The sequence below is a fragment of the Mirounga leonina genome, unplaced genomic scaffold (assembly GCF_011800145.1).
Source record: "Mirounga leonina isolate KUSES-001 unplaced genomic scaffold, KU_Mleo_1.0 Mir_171, whole genome shotgun sequence".
NCBI lineage: Eukaryota > Metazoa > Chordata > Mammalia > Carnivora > Phocidae > Mirounga > Mirounga leonina.
Window position 1 is genome coordinate 7743783 of NW_023270436.1, and position 23117 is coordinate 7766899.

The 23117-nt window shown below is 44.0% G+C and overlaps 1 protein-coding gene across 2 annotated transcripts; it reads right to left on the bottom strand.

Moving 5' to 3' along the window:
* Nucleotides 1-1244: 1244 nt before the first annotated feature.
* On the bottom strand, nt 1245-22304 carry RNF34 (ring finger protein 34). 2 transcript variants are annotated; one of them, XM_035016962.1, is made up of 6 exons: nt 22208-22304; nt 9600-9818; nt 7171-7578; nt 5369-5470; nt 4896-5097; nt 1245-2652 (listed from the first exon to the last, which is right to left on the bottom strand). In XM_035016962.1, the coding sequence occupies exons 1-6, from the start codon at nt 22211-22213 to the stop codon at nt 2462-2464; spliced, it is 1128 nt and encodes a 375-aa protein (XP_034872853.1). In that variant the 5' UTR covers nt 22214-22304; the 3' UTR covers nt 1245-2461. The 2 variants fall into 2 exon arrangements, with proteins under 2 accessions (XP_034872853.1, XP_034872854.1); XM_035016963.1 differs by lacking the exon at nt 22208-22304 and having other exon boundaries at nt 9722-9807.
* Between the last annotated feature and the right edge of the window lie 813 nt (nt 22305-23117).

Consider the following 23117-nt stretch of genomic DNA (forward strand, 5'->3'; position numbering starts at 1 on the left):
CAGCTTGCCAGCTAGAAAACGTACATTGCAGGGAGACATGTTTGCCCTCTGCCAAACAAGTCAGTCAGTATTGTGAGTTGTCAAGCCTGTTAGGCTAAAAGTTTCTGTTGGCTACTCACTAAACCAAGATTAATTCAAAACACTACCTTAAAAAAATCCACCATTAAGGGGCGCCTGGATGGCTCAGTCGGTTGGGTGGCTGCCTTCCGCTCAGTACGTGATCCCGGGGTCCCAAGATCGAGTCCTGCATCGGGCTCCCTGCTCAGTGGGGAGTCCGCTCCTCCGTCTCCCTGCCGCTCCCCCTGCTTGTGTGCTCTCTCTCTGACAAATAAAATTTTAAAAGACACCATTAAGAGTTTTTTGTTCCCTTGCTAACAACAAGTACCTGAGACAACTTCTATAAATCCAAGAGGAAACACCAAACAGGCTGTTTGAAGCTGAGGCCATGTACAAATGAATCTCAATTTTCTAATTTAAGACAATCCAGCACCTGCTGCTCAGCTTCTACTCTAGTGTGTTTATCACCTGCTGGCCAGGCTTTGAAGACGACTTTCCACCAAATCAGCGATTTGTGGGCAAGGTTGAATTTCTGGCGTTCCCACTCTCACGAGAGGTATAGATTGGGTAAGTGCTCCTAAAGCTTCGGCAGGGGGTGAGTTTTATTGCTTCCGTGGTGAGGTAATGATCTGCTCAGGCTGCTTACCATGAACTGTGGCCAACACCCACCCTGGGCTCTGTAGGCAAACAGGAGAGAAGGTTCTTTGAAATATCCACGAGGCCTGGGTTTGCACGCTTTGACCCTCAAAACCAGGAGACATGGGAAGGCATGCTTTTTTTCACAACTAGGCAAACTTTCCCCCCTACACCCAGGGGCAGACTATCTGCCTCCCTTGCTATAATCTTCAGATTTGTTGACTGACTTGTGGATCCTGAGCACTTAAAGGCATGTGCGCTATTCACTGCAGAGTCAAAAAATAAAACCCAATAGGCCTCAGCTGAGATGTTAGGCATTTCTTAAAAACATACCTGCCCACTACCAGTGGGAATGAGTCCGCAGTTGGTTTCAACCAAACACCACCCTGGCTGGAGTTAAATGTGAAAGTAAAGCGATTTCAGATCATTCATGTCCTAGGAACCCTTCTCCATAAGCCCATGTCCGGTTTCTCATTTGCTGGGTGGTAGTGGAAGAGTTAAGAAAACATTAGCATCAGAGCCAGGTTCACATCCTGACATTAGCCACTTCCTTTTTAAAGTATCAAATATTTTATTACCACTTTTTTTGGTAACAGCGCTATTAAGAGACAGTCACATACCAAATAATTCACCCACTTTTTAAGTAATCTCTATTCCCAACTCAGGACTCGAACTCATGACCTGAGATGAAGAGTTGTATGCTCTTTGACTGAGCCAGCCAAGTGTCCCAGCGACTTTCTAAGATTTTAGACAAGTTCTTTCTCAGAAGTTCCCCATCTGCAAAGCAAGGCAACCGATTTCAGAATGCTGGAGAGAACTAGAAAGCACCCAGCACAATACCTGGTCACAGGAAACAGCAAGTCCGTAGTTAAGCTTACTGGTACGTCAGCAGCAAAGACTGCACGTCTTTGAAGGTGCTCCCGCCTCTTGCGAAGAAGGGTGCCAGACCGGACGCACACCCCCATTCGTGCTGTACCCAAGTGAATTAGGAACTGACTAGGACAATGTAAGCAAAAGCATTTCTTAAAATCTAATTTTATTCCTAAAGTTCAAATTAGCTAGCGGTAGCACTGAAAATACACTTTGACTATACAAAACGGTGTAAACTGATTACACATTAAAAAAAAGAATTTCACACACACACTTCTCTAACGAAAGAAGCTAGATGCAGCCCTTGCTCTAAAAAGCTGTACCTGAACAGAAATGGACATGTTGAGTCTAAGGCCCTGGCAAGTTGACTACAGAATGTCGGTTGTTCCCAATTACGTTTAAACGCAGAAATAGCAACAATGTGGAAACTTACATTCATCAAATAGTAGCATTTAAAATCTACATGACTCATAAAGTGACCATTCAGAGGGGCCGCTGCTCAGTGTGTACCCTGTCGGCCACTTGTGGACGTGATCTCATCCAAAGAGAACAGAAGTTTCAAACATCTGAGTAGTTTAAGTTAAAAAGAGGATGAAGGAGAAATAAGAGAACAGGATAAACGTTCTCCAAAGAGAGCAGGAGCTGATGCTGTAAGCAGTCTGACTTCGTCAGCGATTAGTGATCATGGACATGGGATGGAGCCCCGCACAACCTGGGAATCGGCCTGGCCACAGGCTGGCGGGCGTATGGTGCAGACCAACGTCACCACCACGTAGCAGGAATCTTTCTGTCCCCAGTTAGTAGTGAAAATCATTTTTTAAAATCGTTTCAGCCTTTGAACACTCAGCTTCCAGTCGCTTCTGTACATTGAAATGCCTGGGATGGAGCCTGGCTTCATTCAGGACTTGAACACGTGCACAGCGCGCACCACGTACTGCCGACAGATGGGACACTCGCTCATGCGCTTGCCACACTTGGTGCAGGTGACCATGTGCCCGCACTCGAGCAGGACACAGTCGATGACTGCGTCCATGCAGATACGGCACAGGCGGTCGTCTTCCTCATCCTGCAGCTGCAGCCGCTCGCCATCTGAAAGGCAACAGAGAGCGGGGGCTGCAGGCACAGCGCTGCCTGACGGGGGCCAAGCCCCGGGTGAGCCGTGTTGTAAGAGAAACAATCCAGCTTCTCTGCACTTCGGTTCCCTCCAGTAGAAATGGCAGTAATAATGCCCATACTTCATAGAGTTTTGCGAAGAAGAAATGAGAAATGCTTAGCTTAGGGCCAGGTAGGAAGGGCCCAACAAATGTTAGCTACTTATTTCTATTTTATAGCTGTAATTCAAAGTTTATGTGATAAGGATAGATTACTTCTGTAAGTGAAAATGAAGAAACCCAAGGCTGTCCTATACACGGGCCTCAGAGCACATGACTGGAAATTTCCAACCCAACTATGTGGCCTCGGGAAAAGTCAGTCTCCAGAGCTTCATCTCGGTAGGAAGAGCTTTATTTCCACACTGATAGGAAAGTTATGAAGAGTCATATGTACATCAAGTAGTCTGTACTTGGGGGAAAGTTTAGAAGTATCTCAAAAACCAGTTGGAGTCTAACTGTAAACAGGCCATTCTGGTTCTGTGGCCCAGATTTAGGTTCTGAGAGGATCCAAGCTCTGAATAAGAAAGGTGCTGGATGAGTTTAAAAAGTTCACCTCAGCCTGAGATTTGGTCCTAGAGCTATAGACACCGAGGCTTCCCTTTTTACAGGTCGTAGAGGGGACTGATGGGAATATATCATGAAATACAACAGTCAGAAAGAACAGGAATTCAACCCTAAAGGGCCAATAGTCTCTGGATTTAAGAGAAATAACAATGCCATGTCAAGAGATTCTTGTAAACCAGGGACTGGGGAGAAAGGATTCATGGGATAAAACAACGGATGAGCCAGCGGAGAAGACACTAGAGGGCTCCTGAGTAAACCAGAGTCTAGGCTGTGGTCCCCTCTCCTGCATGGAAGTTTCCTTCCAACTCTTTTAAGTTCTGAGCATAAAGCAGAGGAGCCAGGGTCTGTCAAGGCTATTAGGTAAGGCCACTGGGGTGAATCTCAACGTAAGTGACTGAAGCCAGTCAAACTAGGGAAGATTCCAGCTGTGCTCAAAACAAAACGAGTTTTCCACAGGCCTAGAGATTGGACCAGGGATAGAGTAAGCAGTGAGTTAACTGAAAAAGGCACTTTGGCAAACGTGCATGTCTTGGCCTCCTCCACCATAAACCCCTGGAGGCGGGGGATGGCCATGCACGACCAGGGTGCGCTCTGCACAGTTGTACACACGTTCCACTAAGCAAACGGACCCCTCCCCTCACTGCCAGAATACCACTTCCCAGCCACAGCCTGGGACCTCTGAAGGCTCTGAGGATCGATTCCTGTGTTTACCCTTGTGGCATCATCTTAGAAATAGGTATGTCAAAATACTTCCTGCATATTCTGGACACAAAGCTGTTTATCAGTAATTGCTGTATTATAAGCAGATTTAAAGAAAAAAAAATCCAAGGTGATAAAAGTGAATGATGGGAGGACCATTTAGATAGGAACATAATAGGGCACCTGGGTGGCTAAGTCGGTTGAGTGTCTGCCTTTGGCTCAGGTCGTGATCCTGGGGTTCTGGGATCAACCTGCATGGGGCTTCCTGTTCAGTGGGGAGTCTACATTTCCCTCTCCCTTTACCCCTCCCCCTGCTCGCTCGCTCTCTCAAAACAAAAAAAAATAGATAGGAACATAATATTTGTCAGTCTAAACACCACTGACATCTTTTTTCTTGCCTATAAATGCTCTATGGCTTGGCCCTGCTACTAAGGATTTCTGCTCCATGCCTCATCAATAAATAGATCAGGAATTCTTAACCTCAGCTTTTCCCAACTTACACAGAAACCTAATACCTGATGCTAAGAACTACTTAACTTCTTGGCTCTAGGGAATTTTTTTTCCAGTGAGGATTTAAAAGCTACAACTGAGATAACCAAAGTACTGGCCTGCCAGAAGGGTTAGTGAGAAAGCATGCATTTCTATAGAGACAAAGAATTTAATTAGCGTTCTAACAAATTATGGCAAAGAAAACCAGACTGAACAGACGATGACCTAACTCACCTGGCAATGGCAGTCTCAGAGCCAACATCACATAATAAACCTACTTCTTAATAGATCGACAGATTCATACATCTAATTTGTTCAATAAAAGGATAATTTTCTCAAAAAATCTAACTTCATTGTGATAGAAACAGCCCAATTTTTAAAAGCCTAAAGAAGGACAGTATAGGGGGAAGAAAGAAAAAGGAAACCTACATGACTTTTGGTTTTCTTCATTCTCTTTGTATAACCGGTTTACTTTCTCTACCAGCTCCCATTTTTCACAACAGCCAGAATAGTTGACAAAATTCCGAGCCAGGATTTCCTTCAGCTGTCGCACGCTCATTCCTTCCACATCTTCAACGCTTGACAGGTCAGACAGCGAAGCTCGTACTCGCTTCTTAGAGAGGCCAGGCGTCTGCGATCACAGAGGGCTCCCATTAGCTCTGCTCCTGCAAAGGCAGACCTCCCACAGCAAGGACAACTGCACGCTCCCCTCACCCTCCAGTCACCACTGGCCCTGGCTACTCTTCCCAGGCTTCTCATCAGTTCTTGAAGTGTTGTCTATATTACGCTACATTCAAACCAGAAGAAACATCCCGTGCTAATCTAGCAAAAGTCCACATAGGCACTTTCCCTGCCTGCCAGGTTGGCATGTCAAGGAAAGCAAATTTTATAGGAGCACTCACCCGCTCCTCTAAGTTTTCTTCATCGTCATCATCCTCATCATCTTCGTCATCATCTTCCTCATCCTCCTCTTCTGTGTTTGCTGAAGCTATTTCACTTTGTACCTACACATATCAATCTGATTAGGTCAGGAATCCTATTTTCCTAAGTATCAACCCTGTTTGTCAATATCTGACACTGGAGAAAACCCTTCCATAGATCCTCCCCAAGAATGACCCCAGCACCTGGCATACTCCACAATGACCTTGGATCTGCAGTGGTGCTGCCTCTCCCAAAGAGCTGGGCCCTACATGATTTCATAAATAACTTACCTTCCATAAAGTTATCTCAAAAGCCGAATTCCTATGTGCGTGTGAAATCGTACAACCTAACCAGAGAAACCCAACTCCCTGAGAAAGGTGCCACCACGAGATGCCAGAGCCGTCAGCATATGCAACTGCACTGCTGCGTCATCAAAGGACCCGCATGAGGCTGGTCTAGCTGGAGCCTCAAAGATGACGGATAGAAGCTAAAGCGCTAAGTTCAGGCCGATCGATTTGGAAGACGCCAGTCCTCCATCATACCTAGACATTCTTTTTTTTTTTTTAAAGATTTATTTATTTATTTATTTAACAGATAGAGAGCACAAGTAGGCAGAGCGGCAGACAGAGGGAGAAGGAGAAGCAGGCTCTCCGCCGAGCAGGGAGCCTAACGCGGGGCTCGATCCCAGGACCCTGGGATCATGACCCGAGCTGAAGGCAGCCGCTTAACCGACTGAGCCACTCAGGTGCCCCATACCTAGACATTCTGACTCCAGAGAATGCTTTCTAGACTTCTTCACTGATGACTGATGCTAGTTCTAGTTTTTAGAAATTCCTCCACAATCAGAACAGAAAGATCTCTGACTTGGGTTACGTACCTTCTTCCATATCTTTCTCTTCAGATTTTGACCACAGTGCTACAGTAGTCCAGGTCAGTTCCCAATTTCAAATATTCCACCCCACTGGCTCACAAGCACCATGTTGCAGCATACAAAGACCCACACCTTCCAAGAATGGTCATATACCCAAAAGTGGCACACAAGTCAGATGTGTCTTGTGTTTGCATCATTGTTATGCCAGCTCTCATTTGGGAAAATAATTAAAACTCCTAGGTTGGACTTCTCTAATTTGTGCCTATTTAGAAGGCAACTAGACCAGATTTCCCTCTGCTCTTAACTGCTTTCTTCAGGGAAGAGAATTTAATGTGGAGAGAATTGTTCAAAACAATCCATTCAGCATTTCAGAATCATTCATACATATAAACTCAATTATTAATTACAAGCGCTTGCATGTGATTCAATCAGGATGCCCAAGGACCTCACTGGGACAATATTCTGCCCTGGCATTTCTCTGAAATTAGTAGATAATCACATTGTTTGATTAATTCACATGGCTTTTTCCCACTATCTAAATTAGAATTAGAACAATTTTACTGTAGCAAGGCAACTGGGCATTAGGTTAACTTACACTGCTGTGTCCACGGTCACTGACAAATAATCCTGCAAACATTTATGCACTACTTTTCACAGTCATTACTTCAATAGTTAGCATTTAACTTATAAGGAAACTGAAGTAACTAGAGTCAAGAGACTGATGAGCTTCAGACAGTTGACTTTCGGGCTACCCGGCACCTAGGCTCAGAGACTCACAGCGGGAGAGCCTGCACGTACAGAGTTCAGCAGCGTGTGGAACCTCTGCCCCCACGGGAGTCGTGAAGCCCTAAAGGCGCCACCCTATACGGCCAACTAGCGGGGCCAGGCCTTTGGTGTAGTTGTACCTCGTACCTGTGCCAGTGCCCCAGATCCGAAGGTCCGGTCTCCAGCCATAAGGTCTCCCTGAAATGAAGACATGGTAGCAGAAGGGGCTGTATAGTTTGAAAAAAATGAATTTGTAAAAAAGCCAGAAGTCTGGGACCGCGAGGAATTGAGGCTGCTCGTGTCCAGGTCATCCTCAGAGCCCAGCCCATGGTGGCAGAGTACCAAATCTACCAAGTCTTCTTTCTCTCGACAGGTATCAGTTGGGATATTTCGAAGAATGAGATATTGCCGGAGATCCTTGACTTTTAGTCGCATTAACTGAGGGCGCTGAAAGGCCGTCTCTTGTAGTAGGTGACACGTGGAACATCTGCGGAGATTTTCTTGTAAGACTGAACAAACGGAGCAAAAATCCTTCTTGCAGTCACAACATACATGCTAAAGAAACAAAGAAAAGAAGCAGCTAATGATAGCCAGATATAGGCCACTGTGAAAGCATTCCTATTCTTTTTGCCTTCTATTAAAATTCAATTTTAGTTCTTATGAAGTCTTCCGCGGTACCTGGCTACTCTCACAGCCACCTTCAGGTTCCAAAAGCCATGAAAATCAAAACTCTCACTGCTGAGGCAGTTTGGAGTCACCGAAGTTCAAATACAGCCCTTTAAGAAAAACATACACTCTTGTGCTAATGAATTAAAACCTTTCCACCCCTTGGTGCAAACATGTAATTAGCAGAACAGAGATGACTTGAACCACGTGGAGCAGAAAGCACAAACTCTTCCTACTCTTTTCCTATGTGAACAATTTCCCCACTTCAAGAGAAGCTGAAGCTGGCGGGGGGGGGGGGGGGAGGAGGGAGAACACAGAGAGGGAAAGAGAAAGCAAATTATCTTTCAAGGTCATTCAAAGCAAATAGAGGATCTCACTATTATAGTAATCTGTATCCTACTGAGCCTTAATCACACGGAAAGCCATTGCACTAGCAAAGCTTAAAGGAGACACTAAGATGCGTCCTTTCTGCTTGCTGCATTGTTCAAAAGCTAACACCTTGTTCCTGACATATTTTGGAGGACTGAACTGATGATCAAAGACTGACATGGCCTCACAATATGAATGGTTCTCAGAAAAAATGACTTTCTGTCTTAGAGAAAGTAACTGTCTTTTTTTTTTTTAAAGATTTTATTTATTTATTTGAGAGAGAGAATGAGAGAGAGAGAGCACATGAGAGGGGGGAGGGTCAGAGGGAGAAGCAGACTCCCCGCTGAGCAGGGAGCCCGATGCGGGACTTGATCCCGGGACTCCAGGATCATGACCTGAGCCGAAGGCAGTCGCTTAACCAACTGAGCCACCCAGGCGCCCGAGAAAGTAACTGTCTTAGCCCAAGTGTTTTATGCTGAATCTCTACACATTGGTTATCTTATCATAATTTCTTCACGCGTTAAGAATGTGGGTAGGGGGTGGGGCGCCTGGGTGGCTCAGTCGGTTAAGTGACTGCCTTCGGCTCAGGTCATGATCCTGGAGTCCTGGGATCAAGTCCCGCATGGGGCTCCCCGCTCAGCGGGGAGTCTGCTTCTCCCTCTGACCCTCCCCCCTCTCGTGTGCTCTCTCTCTCAAACAAATAAATAAAATCTTAAAAAAAAAAAAAAAGAATGTGGGTAGGGGGCACCTGGGTGGCTCAGTTGGTTAAGCGTCTGCCTTCAGCTCAGGTCATGATCCCAGAGTCCTGGGATCTAGTCCCACATCCGGCTCCTCACTCAGCAGGGAGCCTGCTTCTCCCTCTGCCTGCCACTCCCCCTGCTTGTGCTCTGCTCGAAGTAGAAAGAGCTCAAAGGCAAGATGCCTGAGCAACATGAGAACAACACCTTGTCAGAAAACTTGAGCAGTAATACAGTCCCTTCAATGGAGTACTTTTTAAAAAAGGTTTTATTTATTTATTTGAGAGAGAAAAAGAACATGAGTGGGGGGGAAGGGCAGAGGAAGAGAGAGAAGCAGACTCCCCACTGAGCAGGAAGCCCAATGTGGGGCTCAATCTTAGGACCCCGGAGATCACGACCCAAGCTGAAGGCAGACACCTAACCAACTGAGCCACCCATGCACCCCCAACTGAGTACTTTTCTGAATAGGAAATGGTTAATAAGGATTTTTGGTAATTTTCTTTTCTTTCTTTTTTTTTTAAGTTTTTTTTTTAAGTTTTATTTATTTATTTGGCAGAGAGTGCAAGTAGGCAGAGCAGTAGAGGGAGAGGGAGAAGCAGACTCCCCACTGAACAGGGAGCCGGATGCGGGGCTCGATCCCAGGACCCTGGGATCATGACCTGAGCCAAAGGCAGAGGCTTAACCAACTGAGCCACCCAGGCGCCCCAGGATTTTTGGTAATTTTAATAAAAAGAAATGATTCATTAGCATTCAACATATAATCAAGAAATGTATCTTTTGTATAGAACATTTCATCCAACTCACCTTCTTTCTAAAGACTGAAAATGAAAGTCCACAGGCTTTGCAAACTATGTTAGGCCCTTCTGTAGGTGCTGGTGGATAAGTGGAAAAATCAGAGTTTGGTGCAAATCTGAATGGACCGGTACCTCCTGCAAATCCTGACTGCTGGCCCCGGACAGCTCCAGTTCCCATGACTTCATTCAGCAGCCCACAGCATGAAGCCCACATAGACGTGGCACCCGCCTAGAAAGGAAAACAAATAAAGACCACAGTTTAAAGCTGAGTGGAACCTGGGCTCTCTGCAAACTTCAGGGAATGCCATTCTGGAGAGGTACATTTGCCCTAAATAACTCTGAGATTATTCTTCTGAGGAATAAAACTGATATATAATGAATTTTAGGTGTACATTACAATTCGATTTTGTATACGCTACAAAGTGATCACAAATCTAGTTCCCATCCATCACCATACAATTGAGCCCCTTCACCCATTTCACCCCTCCTCTTATCCCTTTCCCCTCCAGTAACCAGGAATCTGTTCTATGAGTTTGTTCATTTGTTTTTTTAAATTCCACATATAAGTAAAATCATATAGTATTTGTCTCTCTTTGCCGAACTTACTGCACTTAGCATAATTCCCTCAAGGTCCATCTGTGTTGTTACAAATGGCAAGATTTCCTTCTTTTTGATGGCTGGGTAGTATTCCATTGTATGTACCTACCACCTCTTCTTTATCCATTCACCCACCAAGGGACACTTAGGTTTTCATATCTTGATTATTGTGAATAATGCTGCAGTGAACATAGGGGATGCACAGATCTTTTTGAATTAGTGTTTTCATATTTTTCAAATAAATACCCGAAGTGGAATAGCTGGATTATGGTAGTTCCATTTTTAATTTTTCAAGGACCCTCCATACTGTTTTCCACAGTGGCTACACTAACGTACGTTCCCACCAACAGCGTACAAGGGTTCCCTTTCTGCCACATCCTCACCAACACATTATTTCTTGTCTTTTTTATAATAGCCATTCTAGTAAGTGTGAGAGGATATCTCACTGTGGTTTTGAGAGATTATTCTTGGAAGCATCAAAAGTTTAAGCTCTTTGGAAAGAGATAATTTTCTGGTATTTTCAAAGAATATTTGGCGATGGGGAAACTTGCGACATCATTAAACAAAAGGAAAAGATACAATATGAACCCAATTTTTGTAAAAAAAGAAAAAAATCCACATACACTGAAACAGAGATACATGTGTGTGCACGCAAAGAAAAATGACTGGATGGACGTACACGTTGTACAACATGTGACATATGCTTACACCAAAATAGCTGTTGGTTGTTTATCTGAAATTCAAACTTGACTGAGCACCCTCTATTCTATCTGGCACCTTCACCTGGTGACTGTACTAGACAGCGCAGTTCTACAGGTTAAGGAAGATTTTTCCCAGCTATCATTTAGCAGACCAAATATAAACTCAAATTACTTAATTTCATTAAACTTCTGTTCTCTCATGTGTAGCCGTGCATAATAAACTACGGCATATATAAATTTTATTTTGAAAAAATGATTGGGAAAACATCAAAATGCCAACTGAAGCTCTAGGGTTTTAATATAACTTGTATAAATCTATTTTCTTTCTACTTTCCAAGCTCTTTATAAATATACTACTTTGACATTAAAAATATATTTTTAAAAAGCAGTGATCCTATTTTTTCAAAATGAGAACACTAAACACAATTTCTGATGACTGGATAACCATAATGACCTTCCAGGGCAGAAGGGCTATTTGTCACTCCACTAAATGGCCTGAAATTAATGTATTGCCTTTAGTTTTTTTCTCCTGTCTCTTCCCTGTGAGGCACCACTGTTCACATTATACTCACTTCCAGCAACCTGTCTCCTTTTTTACTGCAGACTCAGAAACCTGATAACCAAGCTGGTCTGAGTATATATGAAAATATATTTTCAATGAGCACTCAAGGTACTTTCCCAGGCAAAAGTATAAAAGCTATAGTGTTTGGAACCAATGAGCTTCTACCCCTTGTCCTAATTCTTAAGCACATTCTAGACTCTAGATAATGTGATAGATAATGGGAGTCCAGGTAGGTGAGATGTGATTAGTTAAAATGGCAACACAGTTCCATATTTTATTATCTAACTCTATCAAATATTTACTATTTGTCCAACAAACTCTTTAAAAAAAATTTTAAAACAACCTTAAAAGGCTATTTAGAATGCTATAGAAGAATCATGCTATTGTTGCTATTTCCCACACGTAATATGCTATATTAAATATAGGGAAAGGAGAAGGTAAAGCAATAAGAAACCACAATACAGTGTTCAAACAGTCTCAAGTTTCAGGGTCACTGACTTGAGTATTATATAGCTTCATACCCTATAATTCTAGAGAAACAGTGATGCCTTTAAAAGTCAGGTTGAACTATAATTAATAGTTCATACCTTTAAATAAATATATACCTCAGACTCTAGAGCCATGATATGTTTAAACATAAAAGCATGAAAATCCAGATTAAGTTCATTTAAAGTGAGTGTTCTTTTTTGTGGTGAGCACAGCATAACTTATAGAGGTGTCAGTCATTATCTTATACACCTGAAGCTAAGGTAACATCGTATGTCAACTATACTTCAATAAAAATTTTTAAAATTAATTTTTTAAAAAGTATTCTTTTAGCGAAAGATTCATCCTCAGTGCTTTAAACAATGAGCTCTTGGACGGCCTGGCTCACTCAGTGGAGCATGTGACTCTGGATCTCAGAGTCATAAGTTTGATACCCGCGTTGGGCATTGAGATTACTTAAAAAAAAAAAGTGAGCTCTTAAAACTGAAAATGTTTTTGTTTTTGTTTAAGATTTTATTTATTCATTTGAGAGAGAGAGAATGAGGGAGAGAGAACACATGAGAGGGGACAGGGTCAGAGGACGAAGCAGACTCCCTGCCAAGCAGGGAGCCTGATGCGGGACTCAATCCAGGGACTCCAGGATCATGACCTGAGCTGAAGGCAGTCGCTTAACCAACTGAGCCACCCAGGCGCCCCTGAAAATGTTTTTAAAAATTCAATTTGTGGGGTGCCTGGGTGGCTCAGTAGGTTAAGCATCTGCCTTCGGCTCAGGTCATGATCCCGGAGTCCTGCGATGGAGCCCTGCCCCCATCAGACTCCCTGCTCAGCCAGGAGCCTGCTTCTCCCTCTCCCTCTGCCCCTTCCCCTCCTTGCGCTTACACTCTCTCATTCACTCTCTCAAATAAAATCTTTAAAGAATAAAATAAAATAAAAATTCAATTTGCATTATACCTGAAACTAATATAACACTCTGTTACTTACACTGGAATTAAAAATAAATGTTTTTCAAGTTTGCGGTTGGGGGAAAAAAATTCAACTTGTACATATCATTTTCAGGGGCAAAATACCTCAATTGCAGAAAGTACCACTGGGATAAACTCTTCTTCATCCCAAGAGTTTAAAGTAGTAGTTTTTGGTGAGCTTCAGCTTCCTGCTGGCCTGGGTACTAAACAGTTAAACAGCCCTGTCGGCTTTTATCCCGGCTTTTATCCCCTTTCGGATTCCCAGTGACGCTGCCTTCCCAACTCAACTGAAAGTTCCTTGTGAACACAACTCCCTTTTTCTACAGCATCTAGCTCCACCACCATTACTGATAAGAAAAGAACTGTGTAACAGGTTTCTTTATAATACCCCTTTCCACACACCGTAACATCAAATTTTGCGTGCTGCCTAGAAAGATCCACTTGTAACTAGTTGAGAAAGTATTAAAGGTAAAAAGGATTCTGACCTAGCAGGCATGAATTCTCAAATGATACTCCCTCTTACAAGCACCACTGTCACAGTTTGTTCTCCCAGAAAGCAGTTTTACAATGAGAGTTAAGGAAGAATATACATTTCAAACTCTATTAATGAGTATAATCATTAAAATTCTAAGCTGAAAATATTCACAGCTCTAGTGAAGGGAAAAGAATTTACTTTGGGAAAACAGGTAGAATCTCTATGCAGGCATCAATATAGGAGAGTAACAATTTCATCCCATTCCTCGTTTCTATAAAGGGGAGGGAATTTCCTCTTCATTCCCCAGAAGGGAAAACAATGAAAAGAACACTCCTATCTTCTTTTGGCCATCTCATTACAAAATAAAAAACAAAGCTCAAGCCAACCACCGAAGTGTTGTCCCAGGCAAAAATATGTTGCTGCAACCTAATATTTGGCATAACTCAGCCAAAGACCATAGCAAAGTGAAAGAGGAAACACAGAAAAGATCTAGGTCTCAGCTTCATTAGGTCTGTAAACTTAAGACAAAACCTCCCAATAAGAGAATACTCTGATCACACTCGAGAGTAAACCTACCTACATATACTGTTACCCTCTAATGATAGCATTTGCAACACTCCAGCCTTCTTCAAAGTTCAGAAATTTGAAATCGTGGAAGCCCCAGTCACTAGTTTTATTTGAAGTACCTTTCTTTTGCATCCAGCATATTTTTTAAAAATTAATTTCCATTTCCCCCTTAAGCCCCATGTTTTCTGGCACACCAGCGCTGAAATGAAGGTGATTTCTTTAGTGCTTCGACATCTATGACTTCTTGGGAGCAGGTGTTTTCAGTCTTGTATCACAAAGGCTACTGCCAAGGTCTCTTGATAGGAAATTGCACAGGCATGTTAAGTGGCCCAGAAAGTCGTGGCTGGACTCAACAAGGGGGCCTTAAAAAATCCTGAGGCCTGGGTCCCACCCCAGAAATTCTGACTTAACTGGTCTGGGGTATAACCTGAGGCATCAGAATTTTTTTTTTTTTTTAAGTAATCTCCACCCCCAACGTGGGGCTTGAACTCATGACCCAGGGACCAAGAGTCACATGCTCCAGCAACTGAGGCAGCCAGGTGCCCCTGGAATTTTTTTTAAAGTTCCCCACGTGGGGCTCGTGGGTGGCTCAGTTGTTAAGTGTCTGCCTTGGGCTCAGATCATGATTCCAGGGTCCTGGGATCGAGCCCCGCATTGGGCTCCCTGCTCAGCGGGAAGCCTGCTTCTCCCTCTCCCACTCCCTCTGCTTGTGTTCCCTCTCTCGCTGTGTATGTCTCTGTCAAATAAATAAAATCTTGAAATAAATAAAGGTTCCCCACGTGGTTTGAATTACAATGGAGGCTAACGGGTTAACAGCGGCTTGGTTTAGGTGCTCTCTTCTTCCTGCCTACAAGGTTTTAGCTGGAAAACCACTCAGCAGAGTGCTGATAAGGGGCTATGGTTACTTCTGAAGCCTGTACCTCTCTCCAAGACCAAGACATTAGCCAAACACTCCTCACAACCTGTGGACAATTTTTCCCCATAGGAGTGGGTCATGTCTCTAGGGTTTCTTCTCCCTCTATGGTCTCCCCTAATCCCTTCAGGAAGGCTTGGCTGAGTTTTTAACAATCTCATCTGATTCTTAAATTAGTTCCTTTCTATATATTGGCCCAGAATTTTTGCTGAAATTGGTGCCTTCCTTCATTTTTAATTTATTCCCTCATTTTATTTACTCTTTGCTTTCTGGCCCTAACTTTTTATTTCCCAACTTATTCCTCTACATGTTTTGTGTGAAATCTCCAGTACTAGGAGAAAGGCAGTGATTTTTGGGACAAAAACCACCATTGTTCAAACTATTTTTGTCCTTCACCTCCAAGTTGAAGAATCCACTCAGAAGATGAATCTCCCCAGCCCTGGTTGGGCTCCATCTCCTTGCCTCCCCTTTAGTAGGTTTCATCTTCCAGCACTTTCCCGTAAAGTCCCAACTTCCTAATTTTTTTTTTTTTAAGATTTTATTTACTTGACAGAGAGAGACACAGCGAGAGAGGGAACACAAGCAGGGGGAGTGGGAGAGGGAGAAGCAGGCTTCCCGCGGAGCAGGGAGCCCAACGCCAGGCTCGATCCCAGGACCCTGGGACCATGACCTGAGCCCAAGGCAGACACTTAACGACTGAGCCAGCCAGGTGCCCCACCCTCAGGGCACAGGCATCCCTACCTCACAACCATCACCTTGACATTCAGTTAATAATGCTTGAAGCGTCCTATACCAATCTTTCCCCTCTCAACTCTGTCCAAATTGTTACTACTTGACATGACAGTCCCAATTTTCAAGTAACAGAAGCTATAAAAGCAATTATGGAACTATTTCAGAGAGCACTGTCCCAACAGTTTACTGAATGTGGGCTCTTGAAGGGGGTGTGGAAAGGGACCATGTTAGCTGATCTTCTGAGCTCTTGACCCTGCCTTTATTTCCTTGGAGCCCAGTTACCCTATCTTGTAAGGTAAGAGCCAAAAAGCTTCCCCCCTTTGCATCTTTCCTTTAAGAGCTTTAGAGACCAGGTTCATGTTCTTTCCCTCTGTCTTCCCTATCCTTTAAGATCTTCCACCAGTTTAAGCAGCCTGCATTCCCTTGTCTTTTACTCACTCTCTGTTCACCTTCTGGTGGTAAGATTGAAACATATTTTCCAAACTATTCCATTTCCTCCTAGATTTTCTGAGCAAACCTAATTCCTAGACAGTACACAAGGCACAGCCCTTCGGCTCCTAAATTTGCAATAAACTGAGTTGTTGCTCTGCCCTGGTTCCAAGCACAAGATGAATGGTGACCCTTGCATGCTTATAAAAATTAAAAGAAGAAGAAGAAGAAAAAAAAGCTACCCTCCCATGAGTAAGGCCAAAGTCTGCATCTCTGAAAACTATAGCTATGATCTGGGCTTATGTGACTAACAATTCCAAATCCTACTTGGGACCATGGCTGAGAGGACTCTACAGGCTAAACCCCATGAATCTAAGAGGTTGGAAGGAACACTCTGTAAAGATGGCTACATTTCCTCACTTGACCATAAATGTAGTTCAAAAATGGAGAATAACCGAATAAGGCACCTATCTACCCATGCCTGGCACAAAGCTAACTCAGGGAAAGCAAACTTAGCTGTGTTTGCAGTTTATTTTCTACCCACCAATGACTAGTGAAAATAAATGATTTTCATAATAATCTAATCCCTTTCCTACATACCGCCTTAGGCCAAAATTGCTCCTCAATAATCATGGGACATGGCCTGCCTGGCTTGTATTAGCTAAGAACAAGGTATCACATTAAACACATACATGGCCCATGGTAAAAAACCAATTCTAAAGCCTCCTGTCCAGACTGGCCCAGACACCTAGATCTCCTCATGTTGTTCTGGTATCCAAAGCCAGTGCACCAAGATTTTAGGGGGGCAGTAACTACTTTTTCCATTCCCAATTTGAAATTAAGAAATAATACAAACAGTAAATATTTGCTTTTTTTACTTATACCAATTTGAAAGCATGCCTTTAGCTCTGTAGCCCATCGGTCTTGATAATAGACCAGTGACCAGCAAAGCTGACCAATAGCAGCTTACCACCTAGTTGACCATAATGCTATCACCCCACAGGAAGACAGATCTGAGAAGGTCCCAGAAAATGCTGTTTGGCTCCTCTGCTAAAACTCACCAACATAAACGTTCCTCTTCTTTCTCTGGTAGCATAAAGTGTTTGTCCTGTATTGTTTCTTCCTAGAGGATGAATTAGAAAGTCTCTCCCCTCTGTAGGAACACAAAGGAGGCAAGGGGAGTGCACCCACAAACCTAAACAATTTGCATGCGAGTGGGACTGAGTTTCCACTGCTATGACATTTATTTCCATGATACACCACCAATATTACAAGCACTCTCTCAGATTCCTCAGTAAGATTCACACAACATAAGTCCATTCTGAATCACCATTCCCGTCAACAAAAGCAAGAGGAAATGTGTTGTTTCTTTGCAAGAGCAATAACCCAGCATCATTCTGGCACAGTGCCAGTTTTCAAATGGCCTCAAGTTTCAACCATCTTTGAGAGAGAGAGTGTGTGTGTGTGTGTGTGTGTGTGTGTGTTTCAGAATCCCCGTGGGTGGGGGGATAATTCCAAAATGCTCAATTAAAAAATTTTGCTACAAATTTTGAATCCTATTCTAAACCACATCCGGATGTGATCCTTTCTAATGATTCCACCAAGTATTATAGTCACCAGGCAAACTAGAATGAATAACAAGAAAAGCCATGCCGGGGCGCCCGGGTGGCTCAGTCGTTAACCGTCTGCCTTCGGCTCAGGTCATGATCCCAGGGTCCTGGGATCCAGCCCCGTGTTGGGCTCTCTGCTCAGGGGGAGCCTGCCTCTGCCTCTGCCCCTGCCTGCCACTCCCTCTGCTTGTGTGCTTGCATGCGCACGCATACTCTCTCTCTCAAAAATGGATAAACAAATCTTAAAAAAAAAAAAGCCATGCTGGTTTCCATGAAGATTAAATAACAATCAATGAGAAAGCTGATGGATTTGAAAACAGCAGAAAACTAATGATCATATTCTAAATCATTTGCCTTTTTTTTAAGTAAGCTCTACACCCAACATGGGGTTTGAACTCACAACTCTAAGAGTCACATGCTCTACCAATTGAGCCAGCCAGGTGCCCCTCTATCATTTCCGTTGATTAAAATAGGTAAAGAGCAGGCGCCTGGGTGGCTCAGATGGTTGGGTGACTGCCTTCGGCTCAGGTCATGATCCCGGAGTCCTGGGATCGAGTCCCACATCAGGCTCCCGGCTCAGCGGGGAGCCTGCTTCTCCCTCTGACCCTCTCCCCTCTCATGCTGTTTCTCTCGCGCGCGCGCTCTCTAATAAATAAATAAATAAAATCTTAAAAAAAAAGAAAATAGGTAAAGAGCAATAATAATGCCACCTCCTAAGAGTTGCTTGCCATAACTCTAAATTAAATATAATACTGTATACAGTTACATTAAAGAAAAACCTCCAAATTTCAAATTCAAGAATATTAATTTTCTTGGATGTTGTATGAAGCTAACTAGGACCAGGCAGGAATTCAGTTCTTCCACTAATGAAAGCTTCCTTGGAGAATTCACTCACCATAGGTGTTATTTTCAACTCCAAACAACTTTGTTTGCTAAAACTCAATGTCCTTGTGTTAAACAACATGAAAAGATGTTTCAAACCTTAGAATCAGTGATGTAAAAGAATAAGTTTTACAGTTTAAATTTCAATTAGGTTAAACTTTCCTGAGGCGCCTGGGTGGCTCGGTCATTGGGCATCTGCCTTCGGCTCGGGTCATGGTCCCGGGGTCCTGGGATCAAGTCCCACATCGGACTCCCTGCTCGGCAGGAAGCCTGCTTCTCCCTCTCCCACTCCCCCTGCTTGTGTTCCTGCTCTCTCTCTCTCTGTCAAATAAATAAATAAAATCTTAAAAAAAAAAACCAAAACTTTCCTACAGAACTTAGAACTAGCAGAAGTAACTAAGCAAAGCAGAAGAAACAGCTGAGAAGTTGAGATAATTATCAAAAATCTTTAACTTGGGCGCCTGGGTGGCTCAGTCGTTAAGCGTCTGCCTTCGGCTCAGGTCATGACCCCAGGGTCCTGGGATCGGGTCCCGCATCGGGCTCCCTGCTCTGCGGGAAGCCTGCTTCTCCCTCTCCCACTCCCCCTGCTTGTGTTCCTGCTCTTGCTGTGTCTCTCTCTGTCAAATAAATAAATAAAATCTTAAAAAAAAAAAAAAAATCTTTAACTTATTCAGAGCCACTTGAGCATATGCTCCTTAAAATGTGAAATATGCTTCAACTGAAATAAAATTTGCAAGAAACTACCTTTTAAATTACCAAATAATCAGACCATATACAACAAAGGAGGAAATTCTACATCCTAAACTCTTTCTCTCATACAATTTGGACATTAAGCAGGCTGCAAAAACAGATGCTGGTCTTAAAAATGCGTATTTTTAGGTAAGAAATTTGGCCAAACTGCTGGATGGATTTTTACAGTAAGGTTTTCTGGAGATCATAAGTGTTACCTTCCTCATATTTGGGTTTTGTTTTCTTTCTTTCTTTTTTAATATTATACTTGATCCTTAGCACCATTCCTCCACCTTTCAGAGAAGAAAAACAAAAAGGAAATTATATCCAACAGATTACTTTCTCCTTAATTTCTCATTTTGAGCTTGAAAGAATGAACATGATTAGTACAATCAGGGGTGAGATCAATATAAATACGGAAAAACAGGAAGGAGGATTAAATCAATATAGGACACCAATTTGGATTTTTAAACCCCTTAGGGGAAATTAATTAAATGCTACTCTAAGGTTAAACAGTTATTTGAGTCTTTGAGAGGTAAAACTTACTTCAAAACATCAGTTTCTAAACAAACAAGTTAAAGGAAGAAAGTAAATACCCATTCCACACATATTAAAATCAGCTACTCCTGGGTTTGAGTGAAGATGTACTTTTCTGATTGTTTAACTCTCAAAAGTAATTTTAATTCCCCTGAAAGAAGTACTTGCTTCAATGAACATTCACGTGTTAGGATTCCATGGCATCAGGAATCACTGGCCCTGCCCAGAAATCTACAGATGAGCATTGTTCACAATTTCAATTTTAAACAAAGTTAAATAATAAACAATAGCCCAAATCCTGTATTTCAGGAATCCACTTCCCATAAAAACATAAATGAAAAGCACCTATCTTCATAACAGTCCTTTTGCACAGACTGATGTCCATTTAGGTCTGCCTTTTTGCTTCATGAAGCATGTATCTTTTCTACTTTTTCAACTACCACCAAACTTTGTTTCTAAAATGTCAAGTCAGAAAGCAGTGTCTTCCACTTAAATTGATTTTAAAGAACTTGATTAAAAATTTCAACACTGGGGATGCTTGGGCAGTTCCGTTAAGTGTCTGCCTTCAGCTCAGGTCATGATCCTAGGGTTCCTTGGGAACCTCATAGGGGCTCCTTGCTCAGCAGGGAGTCTGCTTCTCCCTCTGCCTGCCACTCCCCCGCTTGCGCTCTGACAAATAAATAAAATCCTTAAAAAAAATTTTATTAAAAAAAAAAATCCAGGGCGCCTGGGTGGCTCAGTTGGTTAAGCGACTGCCTTCGGCTCAGGTCATGATCCTGGAGTCCCAGGATCGAGTCCCGCATCGGGCTCCCTGCTCGACAGGGAGTCTGCTTCTCCCTCTGACCCTCCTCCCTCTCATGCTCTCTGTCTCTCATTCTCTCTGTCTCAAATAAATAAATAAAATCTTAAAAAAAAAAAAAAAAATCCAGCACCAGACCTGTCCCCACTTCTCTCCTTCTAAATCTAGTTCATTGACGGGTGACAAATTTAATACTAATCACGATTTTGACATTCTTTAAGGCTATATACGTATATATGTATATTTGTATTTGTGCGTGTGTATATATATATGTATATAAAGATCCCTGTTTTGTTTCTGAATCTTAACACACCAAGATGATGGTTTGCAGCAAAGAAAGCTAGTTTTAGATATTTTTATATCTAATATCTTCATACTTTAACACACAGTTCAAAAAGTTTCCTATTTCCAAAAATCCTCCTTGTTTCCTAAGGCCAGAAATATCCTTTCTTGCTCCTGAGCGTTTTGTTTTTGATACCTTACATCATATTCTGCTTTTTAATGTGGTTACCTGAGAATGTCTTTTCTCTTGATTGGCAAACTCCTAAAAGGTGGGATTGCATTTTCAATTACTCCAACTCAGCAAGTCTCCCTCTTCCTAACACATAGGAAACGTTCATGAAAATACTTGCTGAATTTCTCTAGCCACTTGACACTCCCTATCAATCTTCCACAGCAAATTTCTGAGGCTTTCTTCGTGAGGGTACAGTTTTAAGCTAGCAATTCACTCTGTTATTTCCCTTACCCACAACAAGCACGCCTCTTCAGAGGGATTAATGAAACCGTCTAGGTCTGAAAGAGTATCACCTTATGACTCATCCCACTTGGTCTGAGTTCAACAAATGAATCAATACCGAACTGATTGTCCTACACAGAGCTCTTTAGAACTCTGAGATCAAGTCGAGAAAATCAGCTCCCAAAAGTAGGCCAGAATCTTCCCCCTTTTCTTAAACTTCTCACTCACTGATGCTCCCACGCTCTCACACCCACCTTGAAGAACTCAAGCTGTCAAATTACTTGCTGCGTACCTAGTGGCGATGGGGACACATCTAGTTTGCTAGCGCTCTAGGTCGCGGCCCCAGTAATAAGCCTACGAGGAAATCCTTCAGAAGGGTGGGATCCCCGCCTGAGGCATTTTTAACCTGCTAGCCTAGCCCCAGCCTCACGACTCTCCGCACTACTCTTCTTCCCTTCGTCCTGCAGTCTCCGTCCTGCGACAGTCCCGTAGTGTTCCCGACATTTGGGTTAGTTCAAGGACTCGGGGCGGGAGAGGGCACGCTGTGGGCGAAGGCATGGAGGGCTGAGGCGGGAACTAGGGGGTCTGCCTCAGGCCCCCGAGGAAGCGGACAGGGCCAGGAGCAAAGACCGGCCCACCAGGCTTGAGCGCGGGGGGCGCCCGGCCTCTCCCCCCTCTCTCAGGCTCGCTGAAGGGAGGCGCTGTGGGAGCTGGAGAGGTCCCGGAGCCCAGGATCTCCGCTGTGGGCCGGTCAGGGCCCGGACGCCGGCCCGGGACGTCCCCCAGCGGAGCTCTCCGAGGTGCCGGCGGCGTGAACCGCTGAGGCTAAAGGAAGCCACTTCAGGCGCCCCGGCCAGTTAGGAGAGGCGGGAGGAACTGCCCGGCCCCACCGGCCCCTCACCTTCATGGCCGCGACCGCCGCGTCTCGGTCGGCTCTGCCGGAGAACTAAGAACCATAGCAGCTCGTCGCACAGCCGCCCTCCTGCCTTCTGGGCGGCGACTACGGCGCCTCTCGCGGCGACCGAGCGTCCCGACGTAGGGGCGTAGTCACGCCCGCCTCTCGCCCCCGGGAAGAGCGCCGAGCGGCGGCCGCGTCGGCCAATCCGAAGCCGACGCTCTGGGGGCTGGTCACCAGAGCCAATGAAGTGGCGGGAGCGGGGCGGGGCCTCTGGCCTGCCGGGTAGGCGGAGGAAGACTCCATTCCGTCCAGAGCTGAGACGGGCGGGTCTGGGCGTGGCGGGAGGCGCCCGTTGGGACTGATTTCTTGGTTGGGTCGCTGAAATAGGAGTCAGCGTTCCCTGAGGAACCTGTGTGGTAGAGATTTAGCTTTGGGGCTAGGTGGTCAAGTTTCCAGGGCAGTGAAGGCAGGAAGGGGCGTGGTAAATTTGAAAAGGCCGGTTGGTTTGAAGGGCTTTTTTTTTTTTTTTAAATAGCCGTCGGAACAGGGCCTCGGGTTTCCTCCCGAGATGTTCAAGCCGCTCACACTGGGTAATGACCTTAGGTCTCCCCTCTGGAGGGTCGGGTGAGCAGCGGCAAGCTGCGCACTCTAAGACACGGCCCTAATAGCAAGGTTTTATTGAAAACGCTTAACCAAACGGTTCTCAAATCCCAGCTGCTCTTTCAGAGCGACATTCAAAATAACCAAATACTCTAGTACAATGAGGGGATTCGGATGAGCCCTTGGAATTGCCTTGATGTGAACAGAGAAAATTGAAGGTTGTAAATACCGATTTCTTCAACCCGACTGGATGACACTCCGTTGGTTTTCCTATACTTCCTCTCCCCTCTTAAATCCACCAGTATTTAAAGAA

Coding starts and splice junctions, on each gene's coding strand:
- RNF34 (XM_035016962.1), bottom strand. Junction 5,471..7,170: donor GATCTGGGGCACTGGCACAG/GTACGAGGTACA, acceptor TGATATGTGTAG/GTACAAAGTGAAATAGCTTC. Junction 5,098..5,368: donor AAGAAAACTTAGAGGAGCGG/GTGAGTGCTCCT, acceptor CTGTGATCGCAG/ACGCCTGGCCTCTCTAAGAA.